Source organism: Rhinoraja longicauda, chromosome 26 (genome assembly GCF_053455715.1).
Source record: "Rhinoraja longicauda isolate Sanriku21f chromosome 26, sRhiLon1.1, whole genome shotgun sequence".
NCBI lineage: Eukaryota > Metazoa > Chordata > Chondrichthyes > Rajiformes > Arhynchobatidae > Rhinoraja > Rhinoraja longicauda.
The window spans coordinates 21,651,857-21,670,997 of NC_135978.1; the positions used below are offsets into that span (position 1 = coordinate 21,651,857).

Consider the following 19,141-nt stretch of genomic DNA (forward strand, 5'->3'; position numbering starts at 1 on the left):
CAGTGTGTGTGTGTGTGAGACCCGTCCCCTAATAAGGGTTAGTGTGTGTGTGGGGTGGGGGGAGTGAGGGTTCATAAGTGATAGGGGCAGAGTTAGTTAATTCGGCCCATCAAGCCATTCAATCATGGCTGATCTGTCTCTCTCTCCTAACGCCATTCTCCTGCCTTCTCCCCATTACCCCTGATACCCGCACTAATCAAGACTATCTCAGCCTTAATAAAAAATCCATTGACTTGGCCTGTGGCAAATAATTCCACAGATTCACCACCCTCAGAGTCGAGGTGTGTGTGGGACGAGGCAGCGAGGGGGGGGGGGGGAGTCGAGGCGGGGGTGGGAGGGGGAGTCGAGGCAGCGGGGGGGGGGGGGGAGTCGAGGCGGGGGTGGGAGGGGGAGTCGAGGCGGGGGTGGGAGGGGGAGTCGAGGCGGGGGTGGGAGGGGGAGTCGAGGCGGGGGTGGGAGGGGGAGTCGAGGCGGGGGTGGGAGGGGGAGTCGAGGCGGGGGTAGGAGGGGGGGTCGAGGCGGGGGTAGGAGGGGGTGTCGAGGCGGGGGTGGGAGGGGGAGTCGAGGCGGGGGTGGGAGGGGGAGTCGAGGCGGGGGTGGGAGGGGGTGGGAGGGGGAAGGCGGGGGTGGGAGGGGGAGTCGAGGCGGGGTTGGGAGGGGTAGTCGAGGAGGGGGTGGGAGGGGGAGGCGGGGGTGGGAGGGGGAGTCGAGGGTGGGAGGGGGAGTCGAGGCGGGGGGAGGGGGAGTCGAGGCGGGGGTGGGAGGGGGAGTCGAGGCGAGGGTGGGAGGGGGAGTCGAGGCGGGGGTGGGAGGGGGAGTCGAGGCGGGGGTGGGAGGGGGAGTCGAGGCGGGGGTGGGAGGGGGAGTCGAGGAGGGGGTGGGAGGGGGAGGCGGGGGTGGGAGGGGGAGTCGAGGCGGGGGGATGGGGAGTCGAGGCGGGGGGGAGGGGGAGTCGAGGCGGGGGGAGGGGGAGTGGAGGCGGGGGGGGAGGGGGGGTCGAGGCGGGTGGGTCGAGGCAGCGGGGGGGAGTCGAGGTCGCGGGGGGGGAGGGGGTGTCGAGGCGGGGGGAGTGGGGGGTCGAGGCGGGAGGAGGGTCGAGGCAGCGGAGGGGGGTCGTGTGGGTCGGGATTCCCCACCTGTCAGTCCCAGCTCCTTGACCACCGTCTCCACATCGCTGGTGTCCGGGTCGATGCGAACAGCTCCCTCTAAGTGACTGACCTCGTACTCGGCCGCACTCCGGACGTCCTATAACCCGGGGGGAGACGCAGCTCATTACACCCAGTTGTCCGGGTGGAGGCGGCGCCGTCAGTGGGCGGACCGACCGCGATGTGGGGGTCTCCCGCTAACCCTCCGCAGAGGGGGGGACGACGACAATGACGGACAGGGGTCGCTCCGAGAGCTAGCTGAGGCTCGCTGGCTCAGAGAGACTGTGAGAGGTGAAGGGACGGAGAATGAGGGGTCGAGAGAATGCAGCTGGGACAGAGATTACGTGGGTAGAGCAAGGGACGCGTCCCAGGGGTTGGGACAGGACCCAGCGGTGGAGGGAGAGGGGGGGGGGGGGAGACCCGTGGGGGGAGGGGGTGTCCCGGGCGCGTTCCCGGCCCCGCTCACCAACAGCAGCAGCCGCTCCCGTTCCCCTCGCTGCCGCAGCTCCAGAGCGGCCGGGCCCAGGCTCCGCACCGCGGGGAAGCGCCAGCGGATCCACTCGCTCACCGGCTCCATGAGGCGGCTCCGCACGTCCCGTCCCGTCCCCTGGACCCGGAGCCCCCGGCCCTGACCCCACCCTCCCGCACTGGCCAACCCGACCAACTCGAGGTCCAGCTGCTGGACCCAGCGGTCAGATATCCCACCGCTGCATTTTGTGTCAGAACTGCCTACTCTAATGTCGTTGACCTGAATCACAAATATCCCACGTCCATTCTAAGCGCTCACAAGCAGTCTTCCTCTGACCCGAGTCTCGACCCGAAACGTCACCCATTCCTTCTCTCCAGAGATGTTGCCTGTCCCGCTGAGTTACTCCGTTTTTTGTCAATCTTCGTTTTAAACAGGCATCTGCAGTTCCTTCCCACACATTTACACTATTCTCTTCTGCCTGCATGTGAACCAAATCTCCCCACCCACCCTCCCTCCCTCCCCTATTACTTGCACATCTACGTGTCTATCTGAAAATATTTTAAACACCACTATCATATCTGCCCACGTTCCCGGCAACCACCACCACTCTGTGTAAAATGTGCCCCCCACATCTCCTTTAAACTTTGTCCATCTCACCTTTAAAATATGCCCTCTAGTCTTTGACATTTCCACCCTGGGAAAAAGCTTGATTATATGCCCTATCTTTGCTTCTCATTTATATACTAAAACTCTCGTTTGTTTGTTTGTTTGTTCCTGAACTACAGCCAAAATGGTACACGACAGCGCGACAATTTTAGGTCCACCTTACTCACCGTCGTCCCTTTGGTGCTAATGGAAGACGTTTCATTGAAATCGGTGTTGTTTTTTAAAGTTATTCACATTTTAAAGTTTAAATCTATCTCCTCGGGAGGTGCAAGGAGGGAGGGCGGATAAGGGGGTTGAGGGGGACGGAGTGGGGGAGGGGGAAGAGCAGAGGGTGCTGCACCAATACAGGTTTGGGCCCAACGGGTCCACTTGGTCTAGTGGTTTTATAAACTTCTCGTTTGTAATAGAACAGAAGTGTTGCTCTCTTCCCCCGACGCTCCAGGCTAAAGGGGACGAGGAGATGGCAGGAGAACGGGGTTAGGAGGGAGAGCTAGATCAGCCATGATTAAATGGCGGAGCAGACAAGATGGGCCGAATGGCCTAATTTTATACTCCTGTCACTTATGATTTTATGAGACAGGTTGCAGCTGCCGAGGAAGCCGTGACCTGCCATTGCCTGCGTTGGTGCTCCGGGGGCCCGGCTTTGATCCCGACCTCTGGTGCTGTCGGCGTGGTTTGCACGCTCTCTCCACGGCGGCGGTGCCCCAGTTTCCTTCCACATCCCAATTGAAGGGTCTCGACCCGAAACGTCCACCCATTGCTTCTCTCCAGCGATGCTGCCGGACCCGCTGAGTTAATCCAGCATTTTGTGTCTATCTTCAGTGTAAACCCGCATCTGCAGTTCCTTCCTGCACCAACCGTTTGCAGCCTGGTGACTTGCCCCAGTGTCGTTAGTTGGGGAGTTAATGGGCGCGCCAGTGAGAATGGGTTAGTACATGGGGTGATTCATCTGCGCTCACAGTGACTCGCTGGCATGAATCACTCTCTGTGGCATAACAACAACCTGCAAATATGAGAGCGGATTTTCATCACAGCATCCTCCACCTCGTGGTAAAGTTCACCGAGTTGTATTTAGAGTTCCCATTGAAGATGGACACAAATTGCTGGAGTAACTCAGGGGGACAGGCAGCATCTCGGGAGAGAAGGAATGGGTGACGTTTCGAGTTGATACCCTTCTTCAGACTTCAGTCACCTATTCCTTCTGTCCAGAGATGCTGCCTGTCCCGCTGAGTTACTCCAGCATTTTGTGTCTATCTTCGGTGTAAACCAGCATCTGCAGTTCCTTCCTACACATTGTTAGCTGCCAGCTTCTGAACTGCCTGGATCAAAAGTTCCTGAAATTACTCCCTAAACCCTTCACGGCTCACACCTCCTTGAAGATTATTTAAACCGGCGTCCTTCGACCTAGGTTTGGCCACGTTGTACAGATTTTATATTGCAGGTTCTACATAAATGCAGCCTCCTCGGTACCAGCACTCCGATAGGAGCAGCACTGGTAACCCCCCCACTCTCCAGCAACGGTTTACTTATTAATGAACCCTGCTGTTGTCATTAAAGTTTAACTCTCCGAGTTTGTACCTTGGACACAGCCTCTCGTCTATTGGCGTTGGAAAGACAAAATAAGAGACTTGACGTTCTGTACAACGCTGGAACATTGCAGTGCACGACGACCACGGGTGCAATCCATGAGCCTCAGCAGCTACGTTGTGCACAGAACCACAACACAAACCGCACTAAGAGAATAATCAGAGTCCTATGAGGCAAGGAACCGCAGGTGCTGGAATCTTGAGGATAAAACACAAAGTGCTGGAGGAACTCAGCAGGTCAGGCAGCATCTGTGGAAGGGCCGGACGGGTAAGTCTTGGCGATGCTGGTCAAGGATTCAATATTAGACAGGAATCTGACCATTCCTTTGCTCGGCCTCCAGCAAGGGTGGCACAGCTGGTCGAGTGGGTGACTCAATGCACCTGAGACCCAGGTTCCATCCGACCTCGAGTGCTGTCTGTGTGGAGTTTGCACCTTCTCTCTGTGACTGGACGAGTTTCCTCCAAATACTCTGGTTTCACCTCACAGCCCAAAGATGTGCAGGGTTGGAGGTTGGCCTCTGTAAAATTGCCCCTAACGTGTATGATGTGAAAGTGGGATAACATAGAATTAGTGTGGATGGGTAGGAAGGAGCTGGTTTATACCTAAGACAGACACAAAATGCTGGAGTAACTCAACGGGTCAGGCAGCATCTCCGGAGAACATGCCGTGTACAATGTACAATGTGTAGGAAGGAACTGCAGATGCTGGTTTAAACCGAAGATAGACACAAAAAGCTGGAGTAACGTAGCAGGACAGGTACAAAGAGCTGGAGTAACTCAATGGGTCAGGCAGCATCTCTGGAGAAAAGGAATATGACACGATTCAGGTCAGAACCCTTCTTCAGACTGACCCCATGAGTTCTCCAGTACATTGCGCCTATCTAGCGTGATTGGCTGTCGGCGTGGACCCGCCAAAGGGCCTGTTTCCATGCTGTATCTTTCAATCCCTCACCACAGCCCTCCCACAGTTGTCGAAAGCCAAGTAACCCAACACCTGGCAGAAGAGCTGGAAGTTCCAGGAAGATGGAAGGTTGGGGAGAGGGCAGGATGCATGGAGCTCAGCTCTGTACCACAGGCTCAGTGGCTTAAGACCAGGAATCTGTGAGAGGCAAGACAGGGAGGTGAATCATGGCTGGTGGAGATGACACCATGGATAGGGAGGGAGGGAGGGGCGAGACTACAGAGAGACTTCAACACAAAGCAAGGAGTTTAAAATAGAAGGTAGCGAGCATGAGGGAGATGGGACAGAGGGTACAGGAGGTCGATAAGTGCAGGTTTGTGGGAATGCTACAGTCAAGATCTTGAGTAAAAGGGATGGAAGAGGGTAGCTGCACTGAGGCAACATTCACGACAGGTCAGAGCTGTGAGGAGGAGAGGAGGCTGGTCCCAGAGTCCTGGATGCCGAGCCAGCTCTTCCCAGGACAGATGCTTGTGTGAGGTCCCTCATTCTTCCCATTCTCAGCAGCACTGGTTTGTGCACACGCATACTGGGGCTGTGCACACACATACTGGGGCTGTGCACACACATACTGGGGCTGTGCACACACATACTGGGGCTGTGCACACACATATTCACACACATTGGGTTTCTCCCAAAGAATCTGAGTAGTAACTACCCCATTGTATTAATCACAGATGTTTTATAGATAAATCTACGATAATTTACAAAATAACCCAACACATCTACCGCTGCTGGCCCACTGCCAATGCTACACAGGGAGCCTTGTCCCAGGGGAATTCTGATCACAGGCCCTCACAGATACAGTGACAGACCCGCCCCCACCAGTACTGTACCCCAGTGTTATACACTGACAGACCCGTCCCCACCAGCACTGTACCCCAGTGTTGTAGTGACAGACCCGTCCCCACCAGTACCGTACCCCAGTGTTATACAGTGACAGACCCGTCCCCACCAGTACTGTACCCCAGTGTTGTAGTGACAGACCCGTCCCCACCAGTACTGTACCCCAGTGTTGTAGTGACAGACCCGTCCCCACCAGTACTGTACCCCAGTGTTATAGTGATAGACATGCCCCACCAGTACTGTACCCAAGTTATACAGTGACAGACATGTCCCCACCAGTACTGTACCCATGTTATACAACTATAGCGCAGGACTGGGCTGGACTGGCAGATGTGAGTTGTTGCTGGATGTAGACTTTCACAACAGACTGATATCCAGGAACTCTTTTTTGACTCCTCTAATTCCTTCTACAAATGACTAACACTTCTGGCTTCCCAACTGGGTAACCAGACAAGTTCTACAGCTTCTGAAGAGATGTTCATCCTATTGGTGTAGACTCTCAACAGTGAATCTAGCCAATGGCTACAGGAAGCAGATCGCAGATTCTAGCACTTCAATTAGCCTGTCTGAAGGATCTCGACCCGAAACGTCACCCATTCCTTCTCTCCCGAGATGCTGCCTGACCCGCTAAGTTACTCCAGCATTTTGTGTCTACCTAGCACTTCAATTACTGCACAAGTCCGATAGGTTTATAAATATCCACAGGAAGGGGCCTCCTGCTCCGTGCTGTCTCTGTCCATGTGCCGGCAGAGGCATTGGCCAGGCTGTGGGAGGCCCCTCCGACCCGGCTGGCTGGCCGCCGGGTCCTCACTTGCTGGAGGCGTTGTTCTGCTGCTGCTGCTCGGCCAGGGCCTGCTGCAGCCGCACACGCTTGCGGGAGTAATGCTGCCAGTGCAGCAGCTGCTGCTCGTCGATGAACTTGGCGCACTGGGCATTGACCAGCTCCTTGCGGAAGTGCTCATACTGAAGCAGCTCCAACATGTGGAGGCACTGGGGGTACCTGGGGAGAGAGAGTGAGAGTGAAAGAAGAGGGAGGAGAGAGAATGAGTGGGTGAGGGAGAGGGCGGGAAGAGGGAGGGACGGGAGAGTGACAGAGAAAATGATCGTGAGGGAGTGGAGTGGGAGGGGAGAGTGGGTGAGGGGGAAAGAGAGAAGGGGAGAGTGAGAGTAGTGAGGGAGAGGGAATGAATGGGGGAGTGAATGAGTGGGAGGTGGAGAAAGAGGGGGGAAGATCAAGAATGGGGGAGAGAATGAGTGAGTGAGGAGAGAGTTACTGAGGGAGAGGAAGAAAGAGAGAGTGAGGGAGAGAGCAGGAGATGGGGGAGAGAGTGAGTGAGACTTGGAGAAAGGGGGGGTCTAGAATGAGGGAGAGATGGGGGGAGAGAGTAAGTGAGAAAGAGGGTGAGGGGGAATGGAAAGTGAGTGAGGGAGAGGAAGAGAGAGTGAGGGGAGGTGTGGGAGAGAGAATGAGTGAGAGGTGATAGGGAACAGACGAATGTGCAGGGGAGAAAATGTAATGTCACAGGTCGGCGCGTGAGCACTTACATGGTACATAGAGCAGCACAGCACTTACTTTAGGTACCTGGCATACTCGGGCTCCTTCCAGTAGAGGAGGTACTTGAAGTAGTTGACGAACGTGCGGTCTCTGAAGTAACCCCTCTGCGCCAAGACTGTGGCACCAGGACAAGATCACTCGATTAGATGCCAGGAGGATGGTACTGCACACAGCAACCAGCCCCACAGCTCTGTAATCACCCCTCAGCCACAACCCCTGGTCCCCTACCTTTGCCCCTCACTGGGCACCAACTGTGACCAAATTCCCTCATGCCCACCTGCCCTCTCCACCCATTCCTTATAGGAGTCACTCCCTCTAACACCACTGCTGCCTTCATAGAACAGTACAGCACAGAACAGGCACTTCGGCCCACGTCTGCGTCGAACATGATGCCAAGTTAATCTAATCTCCTCTGCCTGCACGTGATCCACATCCCTCCATATCCACCTATCGAAAAGCCTCTTAAATATATATCTCCACCACTCCTGATAACATGTTTCAGACACCCACCATCCTCCATGTAAAAAAAAACATGCCCCACACCTCCCTTTTACATTTTGCCCCTCTCACCATAAATGCCCTCTAGTCTTTGATATTTCCAACCTGGGAAAAAAGTTCTGACTGTCTACCTTATCTCTGCCCCTCATAATTGTACTATCAGGTCTCCCCTCAGTCGCCGGGAGTCCAGAGAAAACAACCCAGCTGCAGGGAGAGGGGGTGATACTCACAGTTCAGGTAGTTAGGGTTTGCCAGACATTGAACAAACTCCAGCTCCATCTGGAATCGCAGCTTCGCCTGTTCCTCTGGGCACAGGCAGAGGAGGGAAACACACAGAGTAACTACCTCGCCGTTTAAGTACCGACGACGCGCGATGTTGGGACCGTGAATGGTAACCTGCTGTAGTACGCAGCGGAGAAGGACCATGACATGTACTCTTCCCCTCTCCCTCTCCTATCCACCATAGGCCATCCAAAATAGCACAGTGTTGCAGCTGTTAGAGCTGCTACCTCACAGCACCAGAAACCTGGACTCAATCCTGACCTCGGGTGCTGTCTATGTGACATTTGAACGTTCTCCCTGAGACTACATAGGTTTCCTCCGGTTGTCCAGTTTTAACTCTATTTCCCCAGCTCCCTCACCTTCTCCTCCATCAACCCCCCTGGTCCTCTTACCCCCCTCCTCCCTCTTCCACCCGCCACCCCTCCCTCTTCCAACCCCTCGCTCTTCCACACACCCCACCCTCTTCCGCCCCCACTCTTCCACACCTCCCCCAGCTTTTCCACACCTCCCTTTCCACCCCCGTTCCCCCATCACCTCCCCACTCACCTCCTGCCCCCACCCTCTTTCGCACCCACCCCTACTCCCACCTTCTTCCCCACGCCCCCTGCCCCCACCCTCTTCCCCACCCACCCTCCTACTTGCACTATTCCAACCCCCGTTCCCCCTACCCATTCCCCTGCTCCCATCCTCTTCCAACCCCCGTTAACCCTCTTCCCCCGCCCTCCACCATTCCCCCCCCACCCCCTGCTCCCACCCTCTTCCCCCATACCCCCTGCACCCCCCCACTTTCACCCACATTCCCCCCACCCCCCTCTTTCACCCCATTCCCCCCACTTTCACCCACATTCCCCCCTCCCTTCCGCCATCACTTCCACCCACCCCCGAGCTCCACCCCTCCCTCCCCCTCGTGATCCGCTGAACCAGGTCACATGGCCGGAAGCCTCTCACCTGTCTCCAGGGAGCTGGAGACCGCGGCCATCGTCTCTCTTCACCGGCCCCACGTCTCCACCGGACCACCCCGCACCCGACTGTGCTGCCGGCCGGAGCTGTCCCCCGCCCGCCGCGACCCGAAGGAGCAGCGCGGAGTTGAAGCGGTCAGTCGACGGGATGGCTGCGAACCCCGTCCTCACCGCCACTCACGGGAAGTGACGTACGACGGGTCGACCACTTCCGCCCCCCTCAACTGGAGGACCAGGGCTGCCCCCTAGTGGGCCGGAGGACCAGGGCTGCCCCCTAGTGGGCCGGAGGACCAGGGCTGCCCCCTATTGGGCCGGAGGACCAGGGCTGCCCCCTAGTGGGCCAGAGCTGCCCCTTAGTGGGCCGGAGGGCCAGGGCTGCCCCCTAGTGGGCAGGAGGGCCAGGACTACCCCAGTGGTGGAGGACCAGAGTTGGAATCGATAGTCTGATTATGTAAATGTAATGGATGGAGACACAAAGAACTGCAGTTGCTGCTTTACGAAAAAAAGGACAAAAAGTACTGGAGTAACTCAGCAGGTTAGCAGCATCTCTGGACAACATGAATAGGTGACAATTTGATTCAGAGTGAAGAAGGATTCCGACTGGAAACGTGGTCTTTCCATGTTCTCCAGAGACACTGCCTGATCCGCTGAGTTACTCCAGGAACTTTGTGGGTTTTCTTTCTGGAAACAGTCCCTTTGGCTCAACTCTCCTCGCTTGCATTCAGCCCATATCCCTCTAAGCCTTTCCCATCTATATACCTGTCCAAATGTCTTTTAAATGTTGTTATCATACCTGCCGTAACTACATCCTCAGGCAGCTCATTCTATATCCCCACCAAACTTTGTGTGCAAAAGTTACCCCTAAGGATCATTTTAAATCTCTCCCCTCTCACATTAAACCTATGCCGTTTAGTTTGAGACTACCGTACCCTGGGAAAAAGACTGACTATTCACGTTATTTTATGCATCTCTTTCAGGTCACACCTCAGCCACCTTCACTCGTTTTAACTCAAGCCCTCCAATCCCAGAGGAGTTGGGCCGAAGGGCCTGGTTCTGTGCTGTACGACCCTGTGACTGGGCCTCTCTGCTCTTAAGTGACATCAGAGGTACCGACATTGGACACTCACCACAATTGCAGGGGACGCTCAGGAGAGAAGGAGGGTGGGAGGATTTGGTGTTCAGTTCCAAGGGGAGAGTTTGGGTGAAATATACGGATGGTAGAAGCTGTTGATGGGTGTGAGGACAAGGGATGAGGTTGAGGGTAAGCAGGGAATGATGAGAGGGGTTGAGAGTTGGGGGGTTGAGGACAGGGGAGGATGAGGGGAGAATAAGGTTGAGGATGATGGGGTTTGAGGGTGAGGATGAGGGGGGTTGAGGGTGAGGGGGGTTGAGGGTCAAGGGGGTTGAGGGTCAGAGGGGTGAGGATGAGGGGGAGTTGAGGGTGAGGATGAGGGGGAGTTGAGGATGAGGGGGGTGAGGGCGAGGGGGTTGAGGGCGAGGGGGGTGTGGATGAGGGGAGAATGAGGTTGAGGACGAAGGGGTTTGAGGGTGAGGATGAGGGGGGGTTGAGGGTGAGGATGAGGGGGGTGAAGGTGAGGGGGGTTGAGGGTGAGGGGTTGAGAGCGAGTATGAGGGGGAGTTGAGGGTGAGGATGAGGGGGGTTGAGAGCGAGTATGAGGGGGAGTTGAGGGTGAGGATGGGGGGGGTGAGGATGAGGGGGGTGAGGGTGGTTTAGAGTGAGGGGAGGTGAGGATGGGGAGAGAGGGGGCCACGAGGAGACCTATGGGCAGTGAGAGATGTGAGATGGGTGTTTCTGCACCGCCCCGTCCATCCACACCTGATGCCGAGCATTTCTGAGGAGGGTGGCACAGCTGGTAGAGCCACACACCCGGGTTCAATGTTCTCCCTGTGACTATGATGGATTTCCTCGCACATCCCAAAGGCTGGTGAGTTTGCAGGTTAATTGCCCCTAATGTGTGAGGAGTGGTTGAGAAAGTGGGATAACATAGAACTTATGTGAACGGGTGACCGATGGTGGGCATGGACACAAAGGGGCCGAAGGGCCTGTTTCTGTGCTGTGTCTCCAACAGAGACCTATGCAGAGGCAGCTGTTGGCTGGGCCTGCCTCTGCTCCCTGTGTGTGTTTACACCACATCTCTGTGCGTCACCTGCGAGACTCTGTCACATCTCCCACGGGACCCTTCCTCATGGAGCCGCAGTTCGCCTGATGCCTCCTTCCTGTGTTCCGGCAGCTTCCGGCGGCCTCCCTGCGGTGAGGATGAACCCGGTCATCTGGTGGATCCGCAGCAGCTTCCAGTCTGTGCAGGACATGGGCTCCGACTCCCTGGTTCAGCAGCTGGCACAGAAATCAGGACACATCTTGCTGCTGGTGAGTGACACTGCCCAAACCTACCCACGTCTCCCCGGTAACAGGGCCTGGTCTGGTCAATGGTACTGCCCAAACCTACCCACATCTCCCCGGTAACAAGGCCTGGTCTGGTCAATGACACTGCCCAAACCTTCCCACATTTCCTGGGGAAATGGGGCTTGGATTCTGGTCAATGGCATTTCCCACATCTGCCCACTTCTCTCTGGTAACAGGGCCTGGACTCTGGTTGATTGGGCTCTGTAACTTACTTCCACTGTAGGAGTAGAAGCTGGGAAGAGTTAATGGGGATGTAGGGAGAGTATAAGCGGTCAGGGTAGGATGGTGTGAATGGGCGGTTGATGGTTGGAGCGGACTCAATCATCTCTGTGAAAGATCTCGAAAACATGTTGGAGACAGTAGCTTCTCCCCTCCAGCAGATGGCAGTGATGACCATCGTCAGTCAATGGAGGCAGAAGACTATGTAATAAAATGCTGGTTTATATCAAAGATAGACACAAAGTGCTGGAGCAACTCAGCGGGTCAGGCAGCATCTCTGGAAAAAATGGATAGGTGATGTTTGTTTCTGGTTGGGACACTTCTTCAAACTTCCCATTGATGGGCAGTGGCAAACCAGGTGTGTGTCCCATCACACACACTCCCTGGGTCAGAGAGTGGAGCTCCCTCTACACCACCCCATCACACACTCCTGGGACAGGGACAGCGCACCAAACCCAATCTTCTAACCCTCGTCCCCCCGGGTTACAGGACGTCCGCAGTGCGGCCGAGTACGAGGTCAGTCACCTGGAGGGAGCTGTTCGCATCGACCCGGACACCAGCGACGTGGAGACGGTGGTCAAGGACCTGGGACTGACAGGTGGGCAACCCCGACCTAAACCCACCCCTCACGCCAGACTCTCCTGGGCCCGGTCAGTCAGCCGGTAACCCTGCTGCCTCCACTCTACCCTCACTGCCCTTCCTCTCCACCTTCCCCCACCTCCACTCCCCCATGGAAGGTCGGGGTGGGGTGGAGGGAATCAAAGCGGTGGGGGTGCCGCGGTGGCAGTGGCGGTGTGGGGAGAAAGGCTGCAGTTGTAGGGCAAGGGGTGAGAGGGCAAGGGGTGAGAAGGCAAGGGGTGAGAGGGCAAGGGGTGAGAGGGCAAGGGGTGAGAGGGCAAGGGGTGAGAGGGGGAAAGAGTGAGGAGGAGGGGACGGGACAGTTGGGGATGTGGAGGGAGGGGGGGTGGGTGCAAGGAACAGGAGGACTGGAGGGAAGGGTGGGTGCTGAGGGGATCGGGGTGAGGGAGGGGCGTGAGGTTGGGGGGAGGTGGTCTGTGGGAGAGGGTGGGTGCGAGGAGCAGGAAGACTGCGGTGGGAGGTGTGGGAGGGTGTTAGGTGCTGAGGGGGTCGGGTGGGGAGGGTGTGGGGGTGGGTGGTGGGGTTGGAGTGAGGGGGGTGAGGGTGAAGGGCCCGAGGATGAGCAGATGAGGAGGGTGGTCTGGGGGGGAGGGGGGGGTGTGAGGAGCAGGGGGTCTGCGGTGGTAGGTGAGGGTGAAGGATGAGGGAGGGTGGTGGGGTTGGGGCGGGGTGGACTGGGGGAGGGGAGGAGAGGGTGGGTCTGGGAAGAGTGGCAAGGTGGGTGTGAGGAAAAGGGGGGCTGGAGTAGGAAGGTGGGTACTGAAGGGTGTGGAGTGGGGGGTTGGGGATGTGGAGTGGTTGAGTGGGGGTGTGGAGTGGGGGGGTTGGAGTGAGGGTGTGGAGGTGTGATTGGAGTGAGGGTGTGGAGTGGGGGGGTGTGGTTGGAGTAAGGGTGTGAAGTGGGGGGGTGGGGTTGGAGTGAGGGTGTGGAGTGGGGGGAGGGGTTGGGGGTGGGGTTGGAGTGAGGATGTGGAGTGGGGGGAGGGGTTGGGGGTGGGGTTGGAGTGAGGGTGTGGAGTGGGGGGAGGGGTTGGGGGTGGGGTTGGAATGAGGATGTGGAGTGGGGGGAGGGGTGGGGTGAGAGTGTGGAGTGGGGGGTTGGGGTGAGGATGTGGAGTGGTGGGGTTGGGGTGAGGGTGTGGAGTGGGGGGGTTGGGGTGAGGGTGTGGAGTGGGGGGGTTGGGGTGAGGATGTGGAGTGGGGGTGTGTGGATGGAATGAGGGTGTGGAGTGGGGGGGTGGGGTTGGAGTGAGGGTGTGGAGTTGGAGTGAGGGTGTGGAGTGGGGGGGTGGGGTTGGAGTGGGGGTGTGTGGATGGAATGAGGGTGTGGAGTGGGGGTGGGTAGGGTTGGAGTGGGGGTGTGGAGTGAGGGGGTGGGGTTGGAGTGAGGGTGTGGAGTGGGGGGGTGGGGCTGGGGTGAGGGTGTGGAGTGTGGGGTTGGGGTGAGGGTGTGGAGTGGGGGTGTGTGGTTGGAGTGAGGGTGTGGAGTGGGGGGGTTGGGGTGAGGGTGTGGAGTGAGGGGTTGGGGTGAGGGTGTGGAGTGGGGGGGGTGGGGTTCGGGTGAGGAGTGAGGGGGTGGGGATGGGGTGAGGGTGTGGAGTGGGGGGGTGGGGTTCGGGTGAGGAGTGAGGGGGTGGGGTTGGGGTGAGGGTGTGGAGTGAGGGGTGGGGGTGAGGGTGTAGAGTGGGGGGGGTGGGGTTGGGGTGAGGGGGTTGGGGTTGAAGCAGTTGGGCCGAGTGATGAGGGGATGAGGAGGGTCAGAAGGGGGGAGCAGTCGATAGGGTGGGTGTGAGAAGCAGGGGGACTGGTGGGAGGGGTGGGTGCTGAGGAGGCTGGGGTGAGGACAGGAGAGGGTGGATTAGGATCAGAGAGCTGCATTCGGAAGGGTGAGAGCTGGACAGTGCTGAGGGGTTTGGGGTCACGGGTCCATGGGGAGTGGGGGTACAGGAAGACTCTCCCTCCTCCCCCACAGACAGCCCCTCACTGCCCCCCCTTCTCTCCGCAGCCAGCGAGCCTGCCCGGGACGTGGTGTGTTACTGCACGGTGGGGTATCGCTCGTCTCGGCTGGCACAGCGACTAGACCAGGCCCTGTCTGCCGGAGCCAAGGGCAGCCCAAGCCCCAGGGTCTACAACCTGGAGGGGGGGCTGGTGAAGTGGGCCAACGAGGGCAAGCCCATCGTGGACAGCGGGGGCAAGCCCACCCCCCTCGTTCATCCCTACAGCGCCATCTGGGCCCCACTCCTGCAGCGTGAGTGCAGGGCCAAGATATGAGAGAAGGAGACTCTCAGGACCCCTGATCCTGGACTCCTGACTCTGGACCTCCGACCCTGGACCTCCGACCTCTGGATCTCTGACCCTGGACCTCTGACCCTGGACCCGTGACCTCTGGATCTCCAACCCTGGACCTTCGACCTCTGGATCTTCAACCCTGGACCTTCAAACTCTGGATCTCCGACCCTGGACCTCTGACCCTGGACTCCTGACCTCTGGATCTCTGACCCTGGACCCCCAACCCTGGACATCTGGTCCTGGACCCCTAACCCTGGACCCACACACTCCTGGACCTCTGGACAACTGATCCTGGACCTCCGACCTCTGGACCTAATCATCAGACCCCTCGACCATGGACTCCTGACCCTGACCTCTGGACTGACCACTGATTCAGAAACAGTGCTCTGGGAAGGATGGGATGAGTTTGCTTTAAGGAAAGGGTTATCGCTGTGATCTCTGCTAATGTCAGACAGCCACTCATTTCACTTTAATTTTGATCTGCACTTTCTGGCTGGTCGGTCTGTTGGCTGAAGGAGAGGAATGTCATTCACTGACCCCTGGTGATTCACCCCCAATGTTAAACATACAATTTTCATACAACATGGATGAATCGGCCCTACTCACCCATGCCCATGATGATGTCCCATCTAAGCTAGTCCTATTTGCCACGTTTTGCCCATCTCCCATTAAATCCTTCCTATCCATGTTCCTATCCAAATGCCTTTCAAATGTTGTTTTACCTGCTTCAACTACCTTCTCCAGCAGCTCATTCCACATAGCCAACAGTGAGTTAAAAAGTTGCCCCTCAGGTAGTACATCTTTCCCATTGCATCTTAAACCGGTGACCTCTAGTTGTCAATTCCTCTACCCTTAGAATAAAACTCTATGTATTCACCCTTTCTATTACCCATGTCATTTTGTGCACCTCTATAAGACCACCACTCATCCTCCTGCGCTCCAAGGAATAAAGCCCTAACCTGCCCAACACCTCACTATTGCTTGGGCACTCGAGTCCTGGCAACATCCTCATCAATCTTCTCTGCCCTCTTGTCAGCTTCATGCCGTAAATCATTGCTGTGGAGCAGAGGCTGATTCGGACACTCTAATGCTAGGAGTCTGAAGAAGGGTCTCGACCAAAAAACGTCACCCATTCCTTATCTCCAGAGACACTGAGTTACTCCAGCATTTTGTGTCGTATCTTCGGTGCAAACCAGCATCTGCAGTTCCTTCCTCCACACGAGGTTAAGGGGAGCTGGATTTAGTTGATGACTGGTTCTGGGGGAAGGAAGGATTTGCAGAGGGGCAGGATTTGTCATTAGCAGAGGGGCAGGGCGGGGTCTGTGGGACGAGGTGCCGTTGGAACGGTTGGGTATGAGGACACTGGGCTCTCTGCATGGTCATGGTGCAGGGGACGGCACAGCTGGGAGTACACTACAGCACTGGGGCAGACTGGGGCGATGTGCCAATGAATCAGCAGACAGTGACAAATCCTCGGTCTGTCCGGGTGTGTGGGCTGGGGAACGAGTTCATTATCTGGTTAACAAAGGACTGTTTGTTTCACAATGGCCGGATGTTGGGCCACATGTAACCACTGAATATTTACACCATGGTATCTCTGGGCTAAATCAACATCATGATTGTCATAATAAACAAGTAACCTCCAATGCTGTAAGCTGTGCACTAGATGACATCCTTCCGTGACGGAGTATTGAACTCCCAATCCAAAAGTTATAGAATTAAACTCAAACTGAATGTAATTACCTCTTCCAGTTCTGAGTGGACTTTACCAGGGGCACAGTTCCTGAAAGTGCCGACACTCCCTGGGGTACAGTCCCTGAAGGTGCCCACACTCCCAGAGATACAGTCTCTGAAGTGCTCAGGAGGTTAGTTTAATTTGGCATCATATTCGGCATGGACATTGTGGGCTGAAGGGCTTGTTCCTGTGCTGTTTTATCTGCCTGGCTATCTTGCCTCCACAAGGCAGTCGGAGCAGTATCAGGCCATTCAGCCCCTCATGCCTATCCCTTCATTCAATCTGGTCATGGCTAATCCAAGTGGCCTTCGATCAACTGCGCAAATCCCCAAACCTCTCAACTCCTCAATCTTTTAAATATTTATCTATCTCCCTCTTGAAGGTATCACAAAATGCTGGAGTAACTCAGCGGGTCAGGCAGCTTTGTGATTCCCTCTTTGTCACTCTCCCACTGGTGGAAACATCTCAACATCCAACCTGTTAAGTCACCTCGCACCACCATGGGGTCTTATCTATTGGAATAAGGTCAAATCCCATTCTTCCAAACGCCATGGAGGATGAATGAGGATAAGGGAACATGATTCAGCTCCCTCCCCCCTCCCCCCATTGAGAAGAGGCCAGTTGGGGAGTGAGGAGGGTCATTGATCGAGATGCAAGACAGCAGCCCCAGGTAAACGGTGGCGGAATATTAAATCATTGCAGAATGGCGCAGCGATAGACTATCGGCCTTACAACACCAGAGACCTGGGTTTGAGCCTAACTACGGGAGCTTGTCTGTAAAGAGTTTGTCCGTTCTCTGTGTGACCTGCATGGGTTTTCTCCAGGCGATCCGGTTTCCTTTCCATTCCCAAAGACGAACTAGTTTGTAGGTAAAATTGGTAAAATTGTAAATTGTCCCTTGTGTGTAGGATAGTGTTAGTGTGCAGGGATCACGTGTCGGCACGGACTCGGTGGGCCGAAGGGCCTGTTGCCACACTGTATCTCTAATCTAAATTGAGAATTAGATCAGGGCTGCTTTGCTGTGGATTCCCCCTCCCCATAACCCTTACTGACCGAAAATCAATTTCAGCTTCCAATACATTCAAGGATTCGCCATCTGTAGATTTCTGGGTGAGAAAGTTACAAATTCTTGCAACGTTGCTTGACTTAAGTACTTACTGGGGCAGGTGGGTGTCCTGGGTGAAGCAGTAGGCATTTTTGGCAAGGGAGGGCTGACTCGGAGATACCTTGCCCTTCCTTCACCTACACCTCTCTCCCTAACAGCACAGTGGGGGCACCTTCACCACCACTGGGTCTAAGTTCCTACACCTCTCTCCCTAACAGCACAGTGGGGGCACCTTCACCAAAAGGACCACAGCCCTTCAAGTTCATGGCGCCCCTCCCCATCTTCCCGGGTGGAGGGGTATTCCAATCCTGAACACCATCAGAGGTGAGGTACACTCCACTGGGCAGTGACACCGTTGTACCCAAAGATAATAGAGCAGAGCAAGATAGACCACTCGACCCTAAAAACCGTAGAATGCCATGGCGCCATTCTAGTTGGCAGAAACTTGCAGAAACATTAAAAAAGATAAATAACAAAAATCTGTGAATTGATAGATGAGATATATTCTGCATTTTTATGGTATCGTCACACATTCTGTTCCCCAAAACACTGATTACACTACGAGAGGCATAGCGAATGGCGGGCTTTGCTTACTAAAATGGCTGCCGTTACGCTTCTTTGCGTGCTGCACTTCATTATAGGCAATTTCGACGGAGTGGTCCATCTTGCTCCTCTAGTATCTTTGGTCGCCACGCTGTTGCAGTGGAGAAGGGAGGGCTGCACTGCACCGTGTGGAGCTGTGCTCCTGCAGCGTCACCCAGTTGCCAACTGTCCCGTATGAGTCGGGACATCCCGCATTTTTGGGCTGAATTAGCGTCCCGTGTTAGTAGGGTTGCCAACTTCCTCGCTCACCAAATAAGGGACAGAGGGCGACGTCACCGCCCCACGTGACCAGACCCAGCCAGCGATCACGTGCTTCCGCTCCACCAATGGCGGCCGCCATTGGTGGAGCGGGAGCACGTGGCCGCTGGCTGGGTCAGGTCATGCGGGGTGGTGACGTCACCTTCTCCCGTATTTGGGAGCAAAGATACTAGAGGAGCAAGATGGACCACTCCATCGAAGTCGCAAGTGTAGTACGCAAAGGAGCGTAACGTCCGCCATTTTATCATCATATCATCATATCATATATATACAGCCGGAAACAGGCCTTTTCGGCCCTCCAAGTCCGTGCCGCCCAGTGATCCCCGTACATTAACACTATCCTACACCCACTAGGGACAATTTTTACATTTACATTTACATTTACATTTACCCAGCCAATTAACCTACATACCTACATACATTTAGTAAGCAAAACCCGCCGTTCGCTTTCCCTCTCGCAGTGTAATCAGTGTTTTCGGGGAACAATGTGTGTGATTTTACCATTAAAATGCAGAATATATCTCCTCTATCAATTCACAGCTTTTTGTTATTTTTCTTTTAAAATGTTTCTGCAAGTTTCTACCTAATAAAATGGCGCCATGACATACTATTGGTTTTTAGGGTCGAGTGGTCTATCTTGCTCTGCTCTATTATCTTTGCTTGGGATTGAGGAAGTTGGCAACCTTACCCAGGGCGGGCAGGTCAAGGGGGAAGTTCCTGGCAGAGCGCGGCCCGAGGAGACGACCTCAGCGGTGGAACAGGCCGAGGATGGTGGCTGGCCGGCGGGTGGAGACCACGACGGCTGAGAAGGTGGAAGAAGTTGCAGCAGGGAGAGACTCCCAACCGTGGTGTGGTCCGTGTCCTTGGACCTGGCTCTGCCTCTGTCACGGACCGTGTGGTATCT

General features: G+C 55.9%; 2 protein-coding genes across 2 annotated transcripts; one reads left to right on the forward strand and one right to left on the reverse strand.

Moving 5' to 3' along the window:
* The first annotated feature begins 1,228 nt into the window (after positions 1 to 1,228).
* On the forward strand, positions 1,229 to 18,186 carry LOC144606167 (sulfurtransferase Alvin_2599-like). The gene is made up of 5 exons (XM_078421994.1): positions 1,229 to 1,436; positions 9,942 to 10,070; positions 11,217 to 11,353; positions 12,098 to 12,206; positions 14,253 to 18,186. Exons 3-5 carry the CDS (start codon positions 11,243 to 11,245, stop codon positions 14,516 to 14,518), a joined length of 486 nt encoding a protein of 161 aa, XP_078278120.1. The 5' UTR covers positions 1,229 to 1,436; positions 9,942 to 10,070; positions 11,217 to 11,242; the 3' UTR covers positions 14,519 to 18,186.
* Positions 5,384 to 9,188, reverse strand: med31 (mediator complex subunit 31). The gene is made up of 4 exons (XM_078421995.1): positions 8,954 to 9,188; positions 7,954 to 8,028; positions 7,244 to 7,340; positions 5,384 to 6,670 (listed from the first exon to the last, which is right to left on the reverse strand). Exons 1-4 carry the CDS (start codon positions 8,982 to 8,984, stop codon positions 6,478 to 6,480), a joined length of 396 nt encoding a protein of 131 aa, XP_078278121.1. The 5' UTR covers positions 8,985 to 9,188; the 3' UTR covers positions 5,384 to 6,477.
* Positions 18,187 to 19,141: the final 955 nt, after the last annotated feature.

What these genes read in the sequence shown, in the direction of transcription:
- med31 (XM_078421995.1), bottom strand. Translation starts at nt 8,984, where the DNA reads ATGGCCGCGGTCTCCAGCTCCCTGGAGACAG. An exon ending in AAACCCTAACTACCTGAACT is followed by an intron (nt 7,341 to 7,953) that starts GTGAGTATCACC and finishes CTGGTGCCACAG; the next exon opens with TCTTGGCGCAGAGGGGTTAC. An exon ending in GAGTATGCCAGGTACCTAAA is followed by an intron (nt 6,671 to 7,243) that starts GTAAGTGCTGTG and finishes CTCTCTCCCCAG; the next exon opens with GTACCCCCAGTGCCTCCACA.
- LOC144606167 (XM_078421994.1), top strand. Translation starts at nt 11,243, where the DNA reads ATGAACCCGGTCATCTGGTGGATCCGCAGCAGCTTCCAGTCTGTGCAG. An exon ending in CAGGACACATCTTGCTGCTG is followed by an intron (nt 11,354 to 12,097) that starts GTGAGTGACACT and finishes CCCGGGTTACAG; the next exon opens with GACGTCCGCAGTGCGGCCGA. An exon ending in CAAGGACCTGGGACTGACAG is followed by an intron (nt 12,207 to 14,252) that starts GTGGGCAACCCC and finishes TTCTCTCCGCAG; the next exon opens with CCAGCGAGCCTGCCCGGGAC.